Raw genomic sequence first — 17,929 nt, 5'->3', positions numbered from 1 at the left:
GTCAAGAAAAGCTTTTAAAAAACTTCATGCCATTTATTTACCATAAAGCAGCTCAAAATATTTTCTTGACTTGCATGTAGTTATGTATTTTCTCTTGTATCCCATTCCTCAGGTACCAATGAATAAGAACAAACTCTTATGTCAGTAACACTTAGCAATAAATCTGTAAATAAACCAGTCTGTAGGTTACCAGTAAACTGAACATGGTTTACAGATGGATAAAAGAAAAGTCAACATGTAATCAGAATGTTTCAGTAATTTACAAGCCATAACTTGCACACAACTTAGAATAGACTATAAATAAATGATGACTCACCGTTCCACTGGTTTCTCACACAGGAGACAAACTGGAAGATGCACAGTATAAGTGCATGTGCCGAAATCAGAGCTACATACATCTGGTAAGAAAAAAAAAAGGGAGAGGCTTAAAACTGCATTTTGCAACCCCGGCAATCATCTCCTATTAACTGACCTTGTGCTGCTTAGCTTTTCCCAGCTTTGCTTTGACTTCCTGATCTAGTTTAAGAGACAAAATCAATTTCAGACTAACTGCCATGTGTCATAAATCAATAAACAGCAACAGAAACCATGGCAGAATATAAAACCAATGGCAACATACAGATTACTTGGTAATAAAAAGAAGCAATTATCCTGTTCAGAACAAAAGGTATACTGTAAGAGCAGAACCTGTTGTAAAATTCAGCAGTCAAGTTTGTTGAAAGAAAAATGAAGTCACAAAAATATGACTTAAATGAAGTTATACATATTTATATACATATACATATATGTGTACACACACACACACACACACACACACACACACACACACACACACACACACACACACACACACAGGAAAGATGCTTCAATTTTACTGGAAAACAGGCAGATATTGTTTAATCATTCAGTAAAAATCTTCACAAATGTAATAAGCTCAAGGTAATGTTACAGGTTCACAGGATACAGTTACTACATTTTAAGTTTTTATGAACAAAAATAGTAATGAAATGTTCTTCGTGGTGATAAAAAGACAACTTCCTTTACCTCTGAATGTTGCTGCAACTGAAATCATGAAACAAAACTAATATATTACCTGCTAAACGTGAAGTTTACAGGCATCTAAAATGCTGTGTGTTATATTAATGTAAATTCTGAAGCTCAAAGAATTAACAAAATGTTAAAAACAGAAACATTTGCAGTTTACAAAAGCAGATGCCTATGCTGCAATATCCAAAAAGTACAGTTGTGTACCTACCATAAATGTAGATGTTCGAGTGTATTTACTGTTGCAGTCATTACACTTGGGTTATCCGGCTGGCAGGCTACCCGCAGTCGGCCTGAATTCCAAAGTCCTGGTCCGGTGTCAGTTGCTGTCGCCTCTTCCCTGACGTCAGTGCGCCAGGGGTATATAAGATGCAGCAGATGCCATTTTCTTCAGTTTTTCTTGCCCCAGATGTCAGGTGCCCCCAAAAGGGTAGGCTAAAAAACATTGCTTATAAAAAGCATGCACTCAAACAATACCTATATCTACAAGCAAATACACCACATAGGTTGCATAGAATAGAGAAGTACAGATAAGTCCCAGCAAAGAAAGGGGGATGGTGGGTGGGTAACCTGGACTGCAACAGTGAATATACTCGAACATCTACATTTATGGTAAGTACACAACTGTACTATGTTCATCGTGTTTCACTGTTGCAGTCATTACACTTGGGTTGAATCCCAAAGCTGAGGTTGGGCGGCTGGGTCTAAATAGAATTAGGAGTGGCTATGAGGCCCTGCAGAACTGCAGTGGCAAAGCCTGCTCTGGATTTGGAGTAAAGAGGTAAGTGGTATTGCTTGGTAAAAGTGTGCACTGAACTCCAAGTTGCAGCCTCCAAAATTTCCTTGGCTGGTAGTCCTCTAAGAAAGGCTGCTGATGTGGCTGCTGCCCTGGTCGAATGTGGCCTAATGCCCTTACGCACTGATTTGCCATGCTGTGCATAGCAGAAATGAATGCAGTGTCCTATCCATTTTGAAATAGTCTGTTTTGAGATAGCCTTTCCTTGTGATCCTGCAGCATATGCCACTAAAAGTTGCGCAGTCTTTCTGAAAGCTTTAGTTTTGTCCAAGTAGAAGGGTAGCTGTCTGTGTATGTCCAAAGAATGCAGAAGTCTCTCCCCTTTACTCTGGGGATTTGGATAAAAAGTAGGCAAATGAATGGTTTGATTAAGGGCCACACTGGACACTACCTTTGGCATAAATGTTGGGTTTGTCCTTAAGAGAAACCCTGTCCAGATGGAAAATGATAAAAGGTTCCACTGCCATTAATGCCTGCAACTCTGAGACTCTTCTTGCTGAAGTTATTGCTAGGAGCAGAGCTGTTTTCCATGATAAGAATTTTATCTCAGCTGTATTGGCTGGCTCAAAAGGAGGCAGGTCTCCAAGACAAAATTGAGGTCCCATGTAGGTATCGGTGCTCTCCTTGGGGGTCTTATGTTTTTGGCCCCTCTGAGGTACTGCCTTAGCAGTGGATGTGAAAAAATAGGTGGTTCCGTATTGTAGTGAGCTGAAATGGCAGAGGCATGGATCTTAATTGATGAGAAGGATAGGCCTTTGTCCAGCATCTCAGTTAGGTATTGTAAAATCTGAGGAATATTTGGAACAAGCGGGTCAATTCCTTGTGCCTGATTGCAAGCACAGAATCTCTTCCATTTTTCTGCATAAGATTTTCTGGTGCTGGGCCTCCTGGCTTCCAAAATGACATCCATAACTGCTTTAGACTGAGGTGTGTTCTGAGTGGTTATATTATTCGCCATGTAGCCAGATTTAAGGTTCTGAGTTGGCTGTGCAGGATCCGATTGTTTTGTTGGGTCAGAAGATGAGGAATTAGAGGTAAAGTCCAGGATGGGCCTTGAGACAAGCTCTTTAGGATTGGGTACCAGTGCTGGCGTGGCCAGTCTGGGACAATCAGAATAATTTTTGGCTTCTCTTGTCTGACCTTTAGGAGTACCTTGGGAAGAAGAGGTAGTGGAGGAAAGGCATAAACTGTCAGGGTTTTCCAGCTGAATGACAGAGCATCCACATTCCATGTTTGTGTGTGATAAGTCCTTGTGCAGAATCTCTGTAGTTGGCAGCTGTGAGGGGAGGCAAATAGATCTATGTCTGGGCATCCCCATTTCCTTGTTATCATGCTGAAGACTTGTGGATCTAGTTTCCACTCATGAGGATCCATGAGGTTTCTTCTTAGTTCGTCTGCCAGAGTGTTTGTCTTTCCTGGCAGGAATTGTGCTTGCAGATTCAATTGATAGGTCAATGTTGTGTTCCACAAAGTCATGGCTTGCCTGCAGAGGGGGTAGGAATGTGTGCCCCCTTGCTTGTTTATGTACCACATGACTGTAGTACTGTCTGTCTTTAGCAATAGTTGTCCTGGATGGAGTAGATCCTTGAAGGCTGTCAGGGCATTCTGTACAGCTAGCATCTCTTTTTGATTGATATGAAGATGCATTTGGATTGCGGGCCACGTGCCCTGAATACATTTTCCTGCCATGTGTGCCCCCCAGGCATAATCCGATGCATCTGTTGTTAGTGTCTGCCTGGCTGTGGGTAAAGTGAATGGCTGTCCCTTGTTGTGGTGACAGGCCAGTGCCCACCATCGAAACTCCTGTTGCAGGCAGGGAATGAGGGTAATTATTGTTTCCAGGCTGTGGCAATGTTTGAGTTGAAACACTTTTTAGATACCATTGTAGCTTCCTCATATGCAGTCTTGCATATGGAATTAGCAGAATGCAGGATGCCATGAAGCCCAAAGCCTGCAGAATTTTTCTTGCAGGTAACTGGGTTTTTGTTGCCATCATTTGGAAGTAATAAGTCAGTTGCCTTTGTTTGTCTGGCGTGAGATAAGCCATCTGGGCAGTTGTATTTAAGCTTGCACCCAGGAATATTATCTCTTGAGAGGGTACTGGTTTTGATTTCTTTTCGTTTACTGTGTACCCTAGGCAAATTAGTAATCTTTTTACAAACGCCAGATGCTTTAGTAGAATATCCTTACTCTCTGCTTGAATAAGGCAGTCGTCCAAGTAGGGATATATTTGAATTCCTTTGTCTGCAAAATACAATTACTGGTGCCAGGCATTTTGTGAAGACTCTGGGCGCAGTAGATAAGCCAAAGGGCAGTGCAGAGAATTGGTAGTGCATTGAGCCAGCTATGAATCTGAGGCATCTTCTGCAAGATTGTCTGACTGAGACATGCAAGTATGCCTCTTTGAGGTCCAAAGTTACGAGCCAAGCCTTTTTGCCCAGCATGGGCAGAAGTTGCTGCAGAGTCAACATTTTGAATTTTGGAACGTCCAGATAAGTATTTAGGTCCAGTATTGGTCTCCAGGCTTTGTCCTTTCTGGGTACCAAGAAAAGTCTTGAGTAAAATCCTTGTCCCTGCTCTTGCTGTGGTACTCTTTGAATAGTCTTCATGTCCATGAGAGATGAAATTTGTTTTTGTGCCTCTGCCCATTGATTGTGTGGCAGGTCTGGCATACCTTTTGCCTTTGGGAGGGTGTGAAAGTGGAACCTGTAGCCCTGAGAAACAATATTCAGTACCCATTTGTCCTGGGTGATCATGAGCCAATTTTGTGAGAAAAGTGCTAGCTTACCCGTAGGGGTGCTGCCAAAAGGTAAGTGTTTGGCATTGGCAGTGGGAAGTCATTGGGACTGTTTCCTATATGGTTGTGATTTGTCTTCTCCGCTTTTGGAGGCAGAAGCACCCCATTGTTTAGGCCTGTAGGAGCCTTGGGGCTGAGATCTGCCTCTAGGGAATCTGTATCTGCCTCTTTGTGGCCGGTCTGACACTGGAAAGGATCAATTCTTAGAAGGCCAGTTCCTGCTAAATCTGGGTGGCTGTACCTCTAAGAAATCCTTTACTGCCTGCATAGATTTCGCTTTATCTTCCATTTTCTTTAACACCTCTTCTGCCTTAACACCAAACAAAGTATCATGCTGTAATGGAGCATCCAATAATTTAGCTTTAACATGATCAGGCAGACTCCGTTCCTTTAACCAAGCATGCCTTCGAATGACAGAGCCTGTAACTGCAGCCCTGCAAGAAGGCTCTAGTGAATCAAAACCACATTGCAAAGTATGCTTTCCCACTTGTTCAGCTGCATGCAATAAATCCTGCATTTCCTTGTTTTCAGGACATTCAGAGTTTGTCAGCATTTTCTGTTTTAGCAGAGACATTAGGAGTAGGAAGCATGTGAAACTGAAAGTTTAACGCCCTTACAGCTAAAGTAGCAGAGGTGTAAACTTTTTTCCCCCATCTGTCCAGTGGTCTAGAATCCTTATCGGAGGGAACAGGGTTTTTTTGCAGTGGAAGCCTTGACCCCTTTGGGACCCTGAGATACAGTTTCTGGGTCAGCAGCAGGGTTTTTATAAAGAAATTTATGTGAATCTGGAACCCTGTAGTACCTATCTGGCTTAACTGGTGCATGGGGTAAAGAATCAGAAGACAGACTGGACTCAGAAAATGCATCATCTACAACGTCTAGTACAGGAGGAATAGCAAGAGGTCTGTGTTGAGGCAATAAAAAAAAGTCTCTGAGCCTTTTCTTGGATTCTGAATAATCTTGGCTCTCCCAGTGGAAATGCTCCCTCATGGTGTGCAGGGTTTTCCCAAAAGAATAGTCCTCAGGAGGAGAGGCTGAAGGGATAGATTCTTCAGCATCAGAGTCCTCATAGGGAGGAAGAGAATATCCCTGTTCTGAAGAGGAATCAGATGAAATAGAAACCTGATCAGAGGAATCATAGTCAGTGTCTTGCCTAGGCCTTTTATCAGGAGGGGGATGGGAACCCCTGATCAAAGTAATCAAGTCCTCGGCCATTTTAAGCATCTGTTTCTTAGGCATGGGTGACTGTCCAGGAGAATGCTGTACTTGTTTCTTTGTCTTTAAAGGTATTTTAGACTTTGACTTGGTTGCTGAAGTGGTCTTGATAGAAAGCTGTGTAGGTCTGAAAACACCCTCAGAAGCCGATGCCTGCTCAGCGGCTCCGGACCCATCTGAGGGAGTAGTTTCCGTAGGCCCAATACCTTGAGTTTCCAGAGGCCTAGTTGTCTCCACGTGGGAGTCAGAGGCGGCCTGTGGCTCTGAGGTAGCGGGTGTCAGGGGCTGCGAAAGCACCTCACTGAGAACCGGCAACTGGCCTAAAAGAGGCTTCGTCATCGGTTTTGGACCTCGGATGCCTGTCCTTTTCTTTTTCCTTGTGCTTTTTATGAACTCCGGTCATCGGCTGTTCCAACGGCATTATATAGTTAAACCTTCGGCCAAAGTAATGGAAAGCAAAATTGTACCAGCGCTTAATAGTGCGCTGGTTAAATCTAGCACAAAACCGACAACTAGCAATGTCGTGGTCAGGGCCTAGGCAAGGAATACAGTAAGAATGAAAATCCTTATGAGGTATTTGCTTCCCACAAGAAATACAATTGTTAACTTTTACTGACATCGGTCTGGAGCAAGAAAAAGCTTCCCCAACGGGGTACTTAGCTTTATTGATGACTTCGGATCTGAAATTCAATTTCGAAAATCTCAGGAGTTGGCCGACCGGCACTTGCGAACTGCTTTTGCTTCGGGCACCGCATGGCAAGAAAGACTGAAGAAAATGGCGTTGGCTGCATCTTATATACCCCTGGCGCACTGACGTCAGGGAAGAGGCGACAGCAACCGATGCGGGACCAGGGCTTTGGAATTCAGGCCGACTGCGGGTAGCCTGCCAGCAGGATAACCCAAGTGTAATGACTGCAACAGTGAAACACGATGAACATCAGGGTATGGCACATGCACAGTACCAACTGCCACCTGAAGAAATTAAAATAAATTAAATATTAGGTAACTTCTTGTGTTACATATTCAACAACAATTTTAACTCTTGTTGATGGACCTTCCTGCCTGTCTTGAAACACAACCAGGATACTGGGGCATTATTCTCGGCTTCAAAACTTGGCTACAAGGTCTATGACTTACTACATTGGCTTTAGTCAAATTCCAATTTGCAAAAGTCTGAAAGTTTTTTTTTAACTTTATCCTGAGATACTGTTATCATTGAAGTATTTTACATACAGTGCACTGCTATGGGGTAAAGACCAGCGCACTTAAATATTTTGTCACTTTTGACTAAAGCTGATCATGGTGTTTTTTTTAAAACAGTGAGGAACCAAAAGAATGACTACTTTAGACTACACCCTTGTTGCTTAGCTATACTAAATACAATTAAATAGAAGGTGACAGGAATTTCACCTTGCCGTGCAATGTTATTTTTTTAAAGAAATTGAATAAATCAAAAGCCCCGCTTGTCTAGACTGGAAGCTATCCGGAGTAGAATGATAAGCAACATGCATAACATAAAAGAAAACAGATTTGTTGTAAGGTAGTTAAGTGCTAATATCTGATGACGATTTGTTGTAAGGTAGTTAAGTGCTAATATCTGATGACGATTTGTTGTAAGGTAGTTAAGTGCTAACATCTGATGATGATTTGTTGTAAAGTAGTTAAGTGCTAAAAAGTAGTTAAGTGCTAATATCTGATGATGATTTGTTGTAAGGTAGTTACGTGCTAATATGTGATGACGATTTGTTGTAGGGTAGTTAAGTGCTAATATCTGATGACGATTTGTTGTAAGGTAGTTAAGTGCTAATATCTGATGATGATTTGTTGTAAGGTAGTTAAGTGCTAATATCTGATGACGATTTCTTGTAAGGTAGTCAAGTGCTAATATTTGATGACGATTTGTTGTAAGGTAGTTAAGTGCTAATATCTGATGACAGATTGGTGCAAAAGTAAAGCTTTACATTTAGAGTTTACCCACCTTTGATTTTCCCATCATGCATCTAGACTCCTCTAGTACTACAAAACACTCTTCTAGTACTGACTACATTCCCTGCAAGGACCACTACAGATGGGCCTTAAGCCCTTGATGATGCTGACACACGCAACACAAGATTTCCAAGTATGGCTTGTGCAGAGCTCGCTTGGGTCCCGTAAACTATCAGTAAGCAATGCTGACACAAACATTAGTTTTAGTAAAAAGCCCTAAATGAGAAATGCTTGTAACCTTATAAACAAAAATTACAATAACCAAGTGTGATCAAAACTGAGAGACAGAGGAAGGGAAGCTTTACTGTTTCAGTGACCTGTCATTCAAGACTTAGTATTACCAGATTGCTCTTCCATTAAAGATCTACTGCTGTGGTTAACACCTTACAAACCTGAGCAGTCTTCCTTATGAAGAGTCACTGCAACAGTTAACAGTAAAACTTGGAAGAATCCAAAAATCTAACTGGTTAACTCTTAAGCATGGTCAGTCACAGGACTCTAACAAAGCCATGCCAAAACCTGTCCTTGCCATGAGTTTGGTAAACTTGTAAACAGCTGTCACATGATAGCTTCCAGAACATGTGATGTAAACCATTGCCACAGCATGCTGTGAAAACTGTTGCTGCTCTAATGGAATTGTGCACTAATCACACCTTGTAAATGTTTCTTGTATTTGCCAATGCAGGGGGAAGCTACTTCCAGTTTGTTTAGTTACAGGCAGCCCGGCTTTCCCTGATCTTTCTTTCTGAAGTGGAGTTCTCCTGTCAAACACATGCAAGTGATACTCACTGTCATTCTGGTAGTTAGACAAACAGCTAGCAGTTTAGTAGTTAGGACAAATAACTAGCAGTTGAATTGACTGGTTCACAGAATCTGCTGTGAATCTTTGGAATAAATGATTTGTTTTTAAAGATACCCTTTGACTGTAGCAAACTACAATGCAACTCGGACATGACAGTTTGTAAATCTGAGATCATTCTTCCAGAACTTAATGGCAACCAGAAGAAGGTTTTCCGAGGTAGGCGCTTATGTCCAGTATATCAGCTATTTCAAATGAAAAAGAAGTTATGTCTTACCATAACATTCCATCTGTTTTGTAGATCTTTGTTCATTCATTACAGTTAGGACCTCGGTTCAGTCCTTGGAACCAATATGGCCGTTTCCCAGCTCGCGCAAGCCAAAAACTCTCAGCTAAAACTTACCCATAATACCCCTCTCCTAGTTACTCCAGATCAAGTTTGCCCCCCCTAGATAAAAGATGTAGTAATAGAAAATATAGTAGGAGGCTCTGTTTGAGCAAATACCCTAACCAGGAGTTCCTAAAGTACACCAGGAGTCCAGGCAGGGGGAAGGAGGACAGGAAGTAATGAATGAACAAAGATCTACAACACAGATGGAATGTTAGGGTAAGACATAACTTCTTATCTGATTTTGTAAATCTTTGTTCTTTCATTACAGTTAGGACAGAGTCCCCAGCTACTTGAGTCCTGGGTGGACCTAAGGAATGATATTCCTGAGCACCATAGAACCAAAAGATGCTCATCCCCTGGAGGTCAGATCCAACTTTTAGGGAGCTATAAAGGTATGAGGTCTTGCCCAAGTAGCTGTTGCGCATACATCATCCATAGAGGTTCTGGAATGAAAAGTTACAGAAGTAGCCCTAGATCTGGTAGAATGAGCCTTTATTCTGGAAGGTAAGGATAGTTTATTCTGTTGGTAGACAAAGGTAATAACGTTTCTAAGCCAAGAGGATAAAGTCACTTTGGAAACAGCTTTACCCAATCTGGGTCCTGCAAAGTCCACAAACAATTGATCTGTTTTCCTGAAAGATTTAGTCCTGTCCAAATAACAATGAAGCTGCTGATGCACATCAAGGGTGTGCAAAAGGTACCCCCCTCTATTAGAATGCTGAGGGAAGAAAACCGGCAGGTCAATGATTGGTTAATGGAAAAGCCAGAAATGACCTTGGGAAAGAAAGAAGGGTCAGTATGAAGGGACATCCTATTTGTGTGGAAGATCAAGTAAGGACTCTTGACACTCAAGGCCTGCAGCTCAGATACTCTTCTCGCTGAGTAAGTGCTACTAGAAGCATGGTTTTCCATGACAAAAATTTCAAATCACATGAATCAAAGGGTTCGAAGGGAGAACCTGTGAGAGACTGAAGCACCAGAGTCAAGTCCCAGGGTTCTAAGGGAGGCTTCACCGGAGGTTTAACATGTAATGCTCCCTTCAAAAACGTCTTGCATAGGCGGTGTGACATAACTGAAGAATTATCAAGACCATTATGAAAACTGGCGATAGCTGCTAAATGTACAGTGATCGTTGAAGCTGAGGCTGCTGCATGTAAAAGAGTAGTCAGGTATTGCAGGATCTTTTGAACAGGCATAGAGAAAGGGTCTAAGTTCTGGTCTTTGGCCCAAATAGAGAACCTAGTCCATTTACTAGAATAAACTTTTCTAGTGAAAGGTTTGTGTGAGGCCAGAAGAATTTCACGAATAGGAGATGGGATTGTCAGGCAGCCTGGCAATCACTGGAAGTGGAGGAACCAAGCTGTGATCTTGAGACTGTGCAGGTTCAGATGAATCCCTAAGGATGAGATAACAGGTCCTGGGAATGATCCAGAATCCACAGGCTGTGAATCAGTTGAGGCCATAGAAACGGGAACCGGACTTGACGTGGCCAGTAAGGGGCAATGAGGATCACTTTGCTTCTCAACCTTTGAGCTTTCTGGAGAAATTTTGGGATGAGGGGAAACGGGGGAAAGGCATACAGAAGACTTGGGGGGGCAATCATGTATTAGAGCATCTCTCTCAGTGGTTCCCCCTGAGGGGGAATCGGGGCAAAATTGCTTACCCTCTAAACTACAAATGCAGAAGCTAACAGGTCACAGCAAGGCTTGCCCCAGCGCTGGAAGATCCGATCTGCTGTTACAGGGCTGAGGGACCACTCGTGAGGCATCAGGATATTCCTGCTCAGATTGTCCACAATAAGGTTGAACTCCCAAGAATGTGCGTTGCTACAAGAAAGCGGTTGGAAACTATGTCCCAGTGCCAAATCCTCATGGCTTCCCGACACAGGGGGTAAGACCTGGTTCCGCCTTGCTTGTTGATATACCAGACAACGGACATGTTGTCTGACTGAATTGCAATGGTCCCCGAAGGAAGGGATGCATGGAACGCTTGTAACGCTAAGAGAACTGCCCTCAGTTCCAGGACATTTATGTGCAAGTTGGCCTCCATGGGGGACCAGGTGCCTTGGACAGTCTTTCCCTGGAAATGCCCCCCCCCCCCAACAGTGGAGCGTCCCTGGTCACCGTGGCCATGGGCTGGGGAAGACAGAAAAGTCAATACCAAAGATTCATTTGTGGCTTCATCCACCACAGCATTTCTTCCTTGCAATGGTTTGTAAGGCTTATCATGTGGTTGAGTGGGTGAGTTAGCAATGACCATTGTGCGGAAAGAAGCCACTGCAGGATTCCCATGTGCAGTCTCGCTAGTGATACTAATGTAATGGCAGCTGCCATGGAGCCCAAGAGCTGCAGTGCAAGACGTGCACATAGGTCTGAGGAATAAGGTCTTGGATTTGGTGTCTTATTTTCAAAAGCCTGTGAGGGGGAAAGAAGCTTGACAGAATGTTGTGTCGAAGACCACTCCAGTAAATTCCAGTGTCTTCGCTGCGGACATCTGAGATTTGTCTTTCTAGATTGCAATCTTCAACGGAAAACATTGCTGTCGGAACAGAGACAGTATGCACCAGAGGTATCTTGTCCTTGGGCAGGTATTAGAGTTTTGGAGCTGATGGAGCCAAAGAAACTGTCGGCAACGTGGCTGGGGATGGTGCAGAGGCATGTACAGTCATCAGAACCCATGGAGCCAAGGAGACTGTTGGCACCATGGACGGGGATGGTGCCGAGGCATGTACAGTCATCGGAGCCAATGTGGGAACCAAGGATGGCACCAAAGTCAGTGGTGCCGTGGTTGGAACTGAAATAGGAGTGAATACCATGGTTGGCACCGAGGAAGAGGACACAGATCCTGATGCCAAAGAGGTCTGCGCCGAGGAAGCATGGAGCCGACTTGGTTCCGTAACTGATGGAGATGCAGGAACCAAGTGACTCAGTTTGTCCTTATGCTTTTTGGTCTTTGGAGGGGGGACCTCCGACACAGATAGAGCCACCGAAAAAGGTGTCTTGAGTAATCCATTTGTCCTTATGTTTTTGGGGGAGAGACCTCCGACCCAGATACAGCCTCTAGAAAAAAGGTGCCTTGAGTAATCCGTTTTTCCTTATGTTTTATGGTCTTTGGAGGGGGTGAGACCTCCGACCTAGATAGAGCCTCCAAAAAAGGTGTCTTAATAAACTTAACTTAAAAGGTTTACTCAATACGTTCTGCTGGTGTACAATTACTAAAACTAGCACAAAAGTCAGCTCTAATATGATCCATGCCCAAACAGTAGACACAACGAACATGTGTATCTGAGTTAGGCATCTCACGTCCACACTTGTCCCACTGTTTAAATCCCAACTTAGCTTTGCCTGACATAGTAAGGCAACAAGGCTATCCTATAGAAAATATAAGGGAGAAACTACCAGTGATATTATTTTAAAAAATGCCACTAGTAGAAAGAAAAGGCCTGTCAAAGACAGGAGAGAGGGACAGTACCATTAAAGGTAAAAAATTAAATTACCAAGGAAAAGGGTAGGAAACAGGCTTAGGTTATAGGAGACAGTAATAAAAGGCTAACTTGACTAAAAATTACATAATTTTGAAGAGAAGCGGTCTTAAAATTAACAGTTTTCTACTTAGCTTTGAGAGAGATGGCTAGCATGTCTGACTAGGAACACGGCCAACGAGATCTGGAGTAACTAGGAGAGGGTCGTTATGGGTAGGTCTTAGCTGAGAGTTTTTGGCTTGCGCAAGCTGGGGAAATGGCCTATCGGTTCCAAGGACGGAACCGAGGTCCTAACTGTAATGAAAGAACAAAGATTTACAACATCAGATGGTCAAGTTATCTTCTCCAGTTCAAATCTCAAAGATAAGAAAACAAAAGTTATGTACTTACCATAATGTCAGATCCATGTTGTCTCATTTTCGTCTGCTTCAAACATATGGGTTATCGGATCCAATGGGATCTGACCTTGGCACCGATCTCAAGCTTATCGGTTCCAGAGCTCTGACTCATCCCCTACCCATAATCGCTAGGCTGGCCTCGAGATACTCAGATTGGGCTTGCCTGTATAAAACTGGAAATCTTAAAACTATTTATTTGTGAATTAATCTAGGGAAAGGTAAATACAATTAAACTGCAATGGCTGTTCAGAACTTATTTCAGTCTAGTGCACAGAGAGGGAGTAACCTCACTTTGATCATCTAGAAGCCATAGGTGACAACTTGGAAAGGGGGTAGGAGAAGGGAGTTTAAAGTGGACGAAAATGAAACAACATGGCTCTAACGCTTATGGTAAGTACATAACTTTCATATCAAATGTCTGTTTTTGTCCACTGAAACATGTGGGACAAAATTCCAAGCTGTCAAACTGGGCAACATCAGTGAAGAACATTCCCGAGTATGGTGCAACAAAAAGATGAATGTAATCTTGATAGTGCATCCAGACTATAGTGGGGCACAAAGGTGTGTACAGTTGTCCAAATGGCTGCTGCACAAAATTTCATCAACTGACAATCCTCTCTTGAAGAGTGTAGAGGTAAAAACTGCTCTTGCCAAATGTACAGTGGATATAAAAAGTGTACACACCCCTGTTAAAATGCCAGGCTTTTGTGATGTAAAAAAATGAGACCACAATAAATCATTTCAAAAATTTCCCCACCTTTAGTGTGACCTATAACCTGTACATTTCAATTAGGGGAAAAAATAAAAAAACGTACAATAAGCTGGTTGCATAAGTGTGCATACCCTTAAACTAATACTTTGTTGAAGCACCTTTTGATTTAATTACAGTATTCAGTCTTCTTGGGTAGGAGTCTATCAGCATGGCACATCTTGACTTGTTAATACTTGCCCACTCTTACTTGCAAAAGCGCTCAAAATCTGTCAGATTGCATGGGCATCTCTTGTGCTCAGCCTTCTTCAGGTCACCCCACAGATTTTCTATTGGATTTAAGTCTGGGCTCTGACTGGGCCATTTCAAAACTTTAATTTTCTTTTGGTGAAGCCATGAGGTCACTGTTGTGCTGAAAGGTGAAATTCCTCTTCATCTTCAGTTTTCTAGCAGATACATGACGGTTTTGGGCCAAAAGTGACTAGTATTTGGAACCGTTCATAATTCCCTCCATCTTGACTAAAGCCCCAAGTTCCAGCTGAAGAAAAGCAACCCCAAAGCATGATATTGTCACCACCATGCTTCACCGTGGGGATGGTGTTCTTTTGGTGATGCAAAGTGCTGTTTTGCACCAAACGTACCTTTTGGAATTGTGGCCAAAAAGTTCAACCTTTATCTCATCAGACCACAACACATTTTCCCACATGCTTTTGGGAGACTTGATGTACTGTTTTGCAAATTTTAGCCGGGACTGGATGTTTTTCTGTGCAAGAAAAAGGCTTCTGTCTTGCAATCCTACCCCATAGGCCAGACGTATGGAGAATATGGGAGATTGTTGTCACATGTAGTACACAACCAGTACTGGCCAGAAATTCCTGCAGCTCCTTCAGTGTTGCTGTAGGTCTCTTGGCAGCCTCCCTGACCAGTTTTCATCTGGTCTTTTCATCAACTTTAGAGGGACGTCCAGTTCTTTGCAACTTCACTGTTGTCCCATATTTTCTCCACATTTTGATGACTGTCTTCACTGTGTTCCATGGTATATCCAATGCTGTGGAAATTTTTTTGTACCCTTCTCCTGACTGATACCTTTCAACAATGAGATCCCTTTGATGCTTTGTAAGCTCTCTGCGAACCATGGCTTTGCTGTAGCAGGCAACTGAGTAAATGTCAATAAAATCCTACTAGGACAGCAGAACTTTATTTGGGGTTAATCAGAGTCTCTTTAATTGATGGTAGGTGTGTACCCAAGAAGACTGAATGTTGAACTAATCAAAAGGTGCCTCAACAAAATATTACTTTAAGGGTATGCACACTTATGCAACCAGCTTATTGTACTTTTTCTTATATTTTTCCCCTAATAGATTTGTTTTTCAATTAAATTGTGCAGGTTACAGATCACATTAAAGGTGGGAAAAGTTTTGAAATGATTTATTGTGGTCTCATTTTTTTATATCACAAAAAAATGGCATTTTAACAGAGGTGTGTACACTTTTTATATCCACTGTACTTTAGATTTATTTGCTAAAGATATATATATATATATATATATATATATATATATATATATATATATATATATATATATATATATATATATTCATTTTTTTTACAATATATGAAGGAGATGCTAACTGACAGCCATCTGGATAAGGTCACTTTAGAGACTGCCTTACCTTACCTTATCAAAGGAAATGAATAATGGTCATCCTTTCTGAAGTCCTTTGTCCTGTGGATACAGAATCTGAGTTGTCTGTGAACATCTAATAAATGCAGGCGGTATTCAGCCTTGTTAGAGTATCTTAGAAAGAACAAAGGAAGATGTATAAATTCATTTAAATAAGTACTGGATGTCACCTTAGGAGCAAAGGATGCATTAAATCTAAGGGAAACCCTATCCGTGTGGACAAACAGATAGTGGGGGTTTTGATCAGAGAGCTTGTAGTTCTGAGATTCATCTGGCTGATGTCATTGCCACTAGAAAAATAGTTTTATATGTAAGAAATTTTAAGTAAATTCTTTTAGTAGGCTCAACGGGGGGCGAAGACAGAGCTTGTAACAGAATGGTGATACCCCATGGAGGTGCTGGGTTTCTAATGGGAGGTCTCAACAGAAATGTACCCTTAAGAAAGGCTTTTGAAATCTTTCGGGATGCAACTGAGTTGCTGTTATCTCTAATGTGAAAATTCGAAATAGCTGTCAGTTGACTCTTAACAGTTGCAAAACTGCTGTGGAAAATTTTCCTGGCAGATGTTTTTCTTTTTTAAGCAGAAAGAATATTAACTACTGCAAGGGGCAGCCTGGCATCTCTGACTATGGTTAAAACTGGAAGAACCATGCAGTCAGTTTCATGAATTTCTGATCTGAGGCAGTCTGGGTGGCTGGGATATTAGATACGGATACTGATCCAACATCCATGGAGGATGTACTAGAACAGGCCATAGGAACAAGAACCAGGTTTGGTGGGGCCAGAGGGGGCAATGAGGATAATTTTGGCCTTGCACTGTCTTGCTTTCTGAATGAACTTGTTCATTAGCAATAAAGGTGGAAAGACGTGCAGGAGACCAGAGGGCCAATTGTGGACCAGAGCATCCCTTTGTGACTCTCCATGTGGGGAGATCAGGGCAAAGTACCTATCACATTTGCTGTTTACATAGAAGGCAAACAGACAAAGCAAAGTGGGCCCCATCGACTGAAAATTGTTTGTGTCACTACAGGGTTGAGGGACCACTCGTGAGGCATTAGTAGTGGTCTGCTCAATTTGCACGCAAGTACACTGAAAGTCTGCAGGATGTGTGTTGCTATCAGACAGTGCTACAAAGACATGCCCCACTGCCAAAATTTCATGACTGCCTGACAAAGTGGATAAGAACAGGTTCCTCCTTTTTTGTTGATATACCATACGACAGTCATGTTGTCTGTCTGAATGGAAGTCACATCCTTGAGAAGTAGGTCCTGAAATGCCTACAACACTAGGAGAACCACCCTCATCTTCAAGATACTGATGTGAAGATTAACCTCTGCTATAAACCAGGTACCTTGGACCATCTTCTCTTCAAAATGCCACCCCAGAATGGAAGTCTGCATGGTCAGCATTTTTACTGAAGGATCCATGTGAAAATGATAGCCCCTTGGTCACAACCAGGGAAGTTATTCACCAAGTGATGTGGTTTTCGCAGACTTGTGTAATCCAAATTTTTGCAAGTAGAGGGTGAGTGAATTGTGACCATTGTATGATAAAGTTCATTGCAGTACTCCATTTTTTCTAGCAGCTTTGAAATTTTTATGGCTGCTGAGTCCCACTGATTGGGTGTAACCATTGAGGACTTTCTTCTTTTTTTGGGGGTTGTAGGAAAAAGGGAACTGAACAGCCTCTGGATATTATCCTTGGCATCCATGAATCTGATGTCATCTTTTGCCAGGCCTGAGGGTGTTAGGAGAGAAAACCTTTGACTGGCTTCAGAGTGCAGCAGACAGGCAACTATTTAAGGGCACTGAAAGGTTTTCTCGGAAAAGGTACCTCAAAAACTTGATTCTGCAATCTGCCTCTTCCTCTTGGGCGTTGTCCATTAAAATTACCTCCCCCTCTGCCACTTGTGACTTGTGGAGCCACATCTTCTTCCCCAATCTCAGATTCCTAGAAAATGTTCTTTGAGGGGGTGGAGAAGTGTACTTCCACTGCAGGGAGAGTTCTGCCATCCTGTTGACTACTCATTAATGAAGAATGACTTGAAGCCTTCAGCGAAATCAAACATCTTTGGGATGGGACTGACTGATGCCGATGGTTCCGGAGATCTCTTTGTGGTAGATTTTGAAGTAGACTTGCTCCTTTCCTTTCCCTCTCTTTCTTTAGATTTAGTCTTTCCTTTTCTTTTGTAGAAGGAAATGAAGGTGAAGGGGTTGCCCTCTCTGTGCAGGAAAGAGCCTCTTTAACAATAATTTGTCCCTGTGAGTCTGGATGGACCTGGCACTAAAGGCCACACAAGACTGACATTCTCTGTCGAGATGGGTGGCAATGAGGCAATAGGCACATTTTGAGTACAGGTCCTATGGTGGTAACGTGTGCCCACATTCTGAACATTTCTTCAGACCCGCTATCTCTGACATTATCAAGAAAACAATTAGGAAAAACACACTAAACTACGGAAAAGATCAAATCAGTGACCACCGTTGTTACAGTCAATGCACAGTAGCACTAAACTTGCAAGCAACTTAGAAAAGGAAAACAGAAATTATAAAAAGGATAAAAGACCTGAAAATACTTATTGGACAATTACAAAAAAAAGTATGGTTAATATACTTGTTTTGTTTTTTGC

At 42.3% G+C, this 17,929-nt stretch overlaps 1 protein-coding gene across 1 annotated transcript in view; it reads right to left on the bottom strand.

The window, feature by feature from the left end:
- ZDHHC7 (zinc finger DHHC-type palmitoyltransferase 7) overlaps positions 1-17,929 on the bottom strand; it is a 1,014,873-nt gene that overhangs the window by 218,858 nt on the left and 778,086 nt on the right. Inside the window, exon 6 of the mRNA XM_044082057.1 lies at positions 317-398. Coding sequence (XP_043937992.1) covers positions 317-398 — 82 coding nt within the window. The remainder of the gene's footprint in view (positions 1-316; positions 399-17,929) is intronic.

This window comes from Protopterus annectens, chromosome 8.part1 (genome assembly GCF_019279795.1).
Source record: "Protopterus annectens isolate FY-2018-M chromosome 8.part1, PAN1.0, whole genome shotgun sequence".
In the NCBI taxonomy this organism is placed as follows: domain Eukaryota; kingdom Metazoa; phylum Chordata; order Ceratodontiformes; family Protopteridae; genus Protopterus; species Protopterus annectens.
Note: the sequence above shows the minus strand (reverse complement) of the source record. Positions and strands in the feature narration are given on the sequence as shown.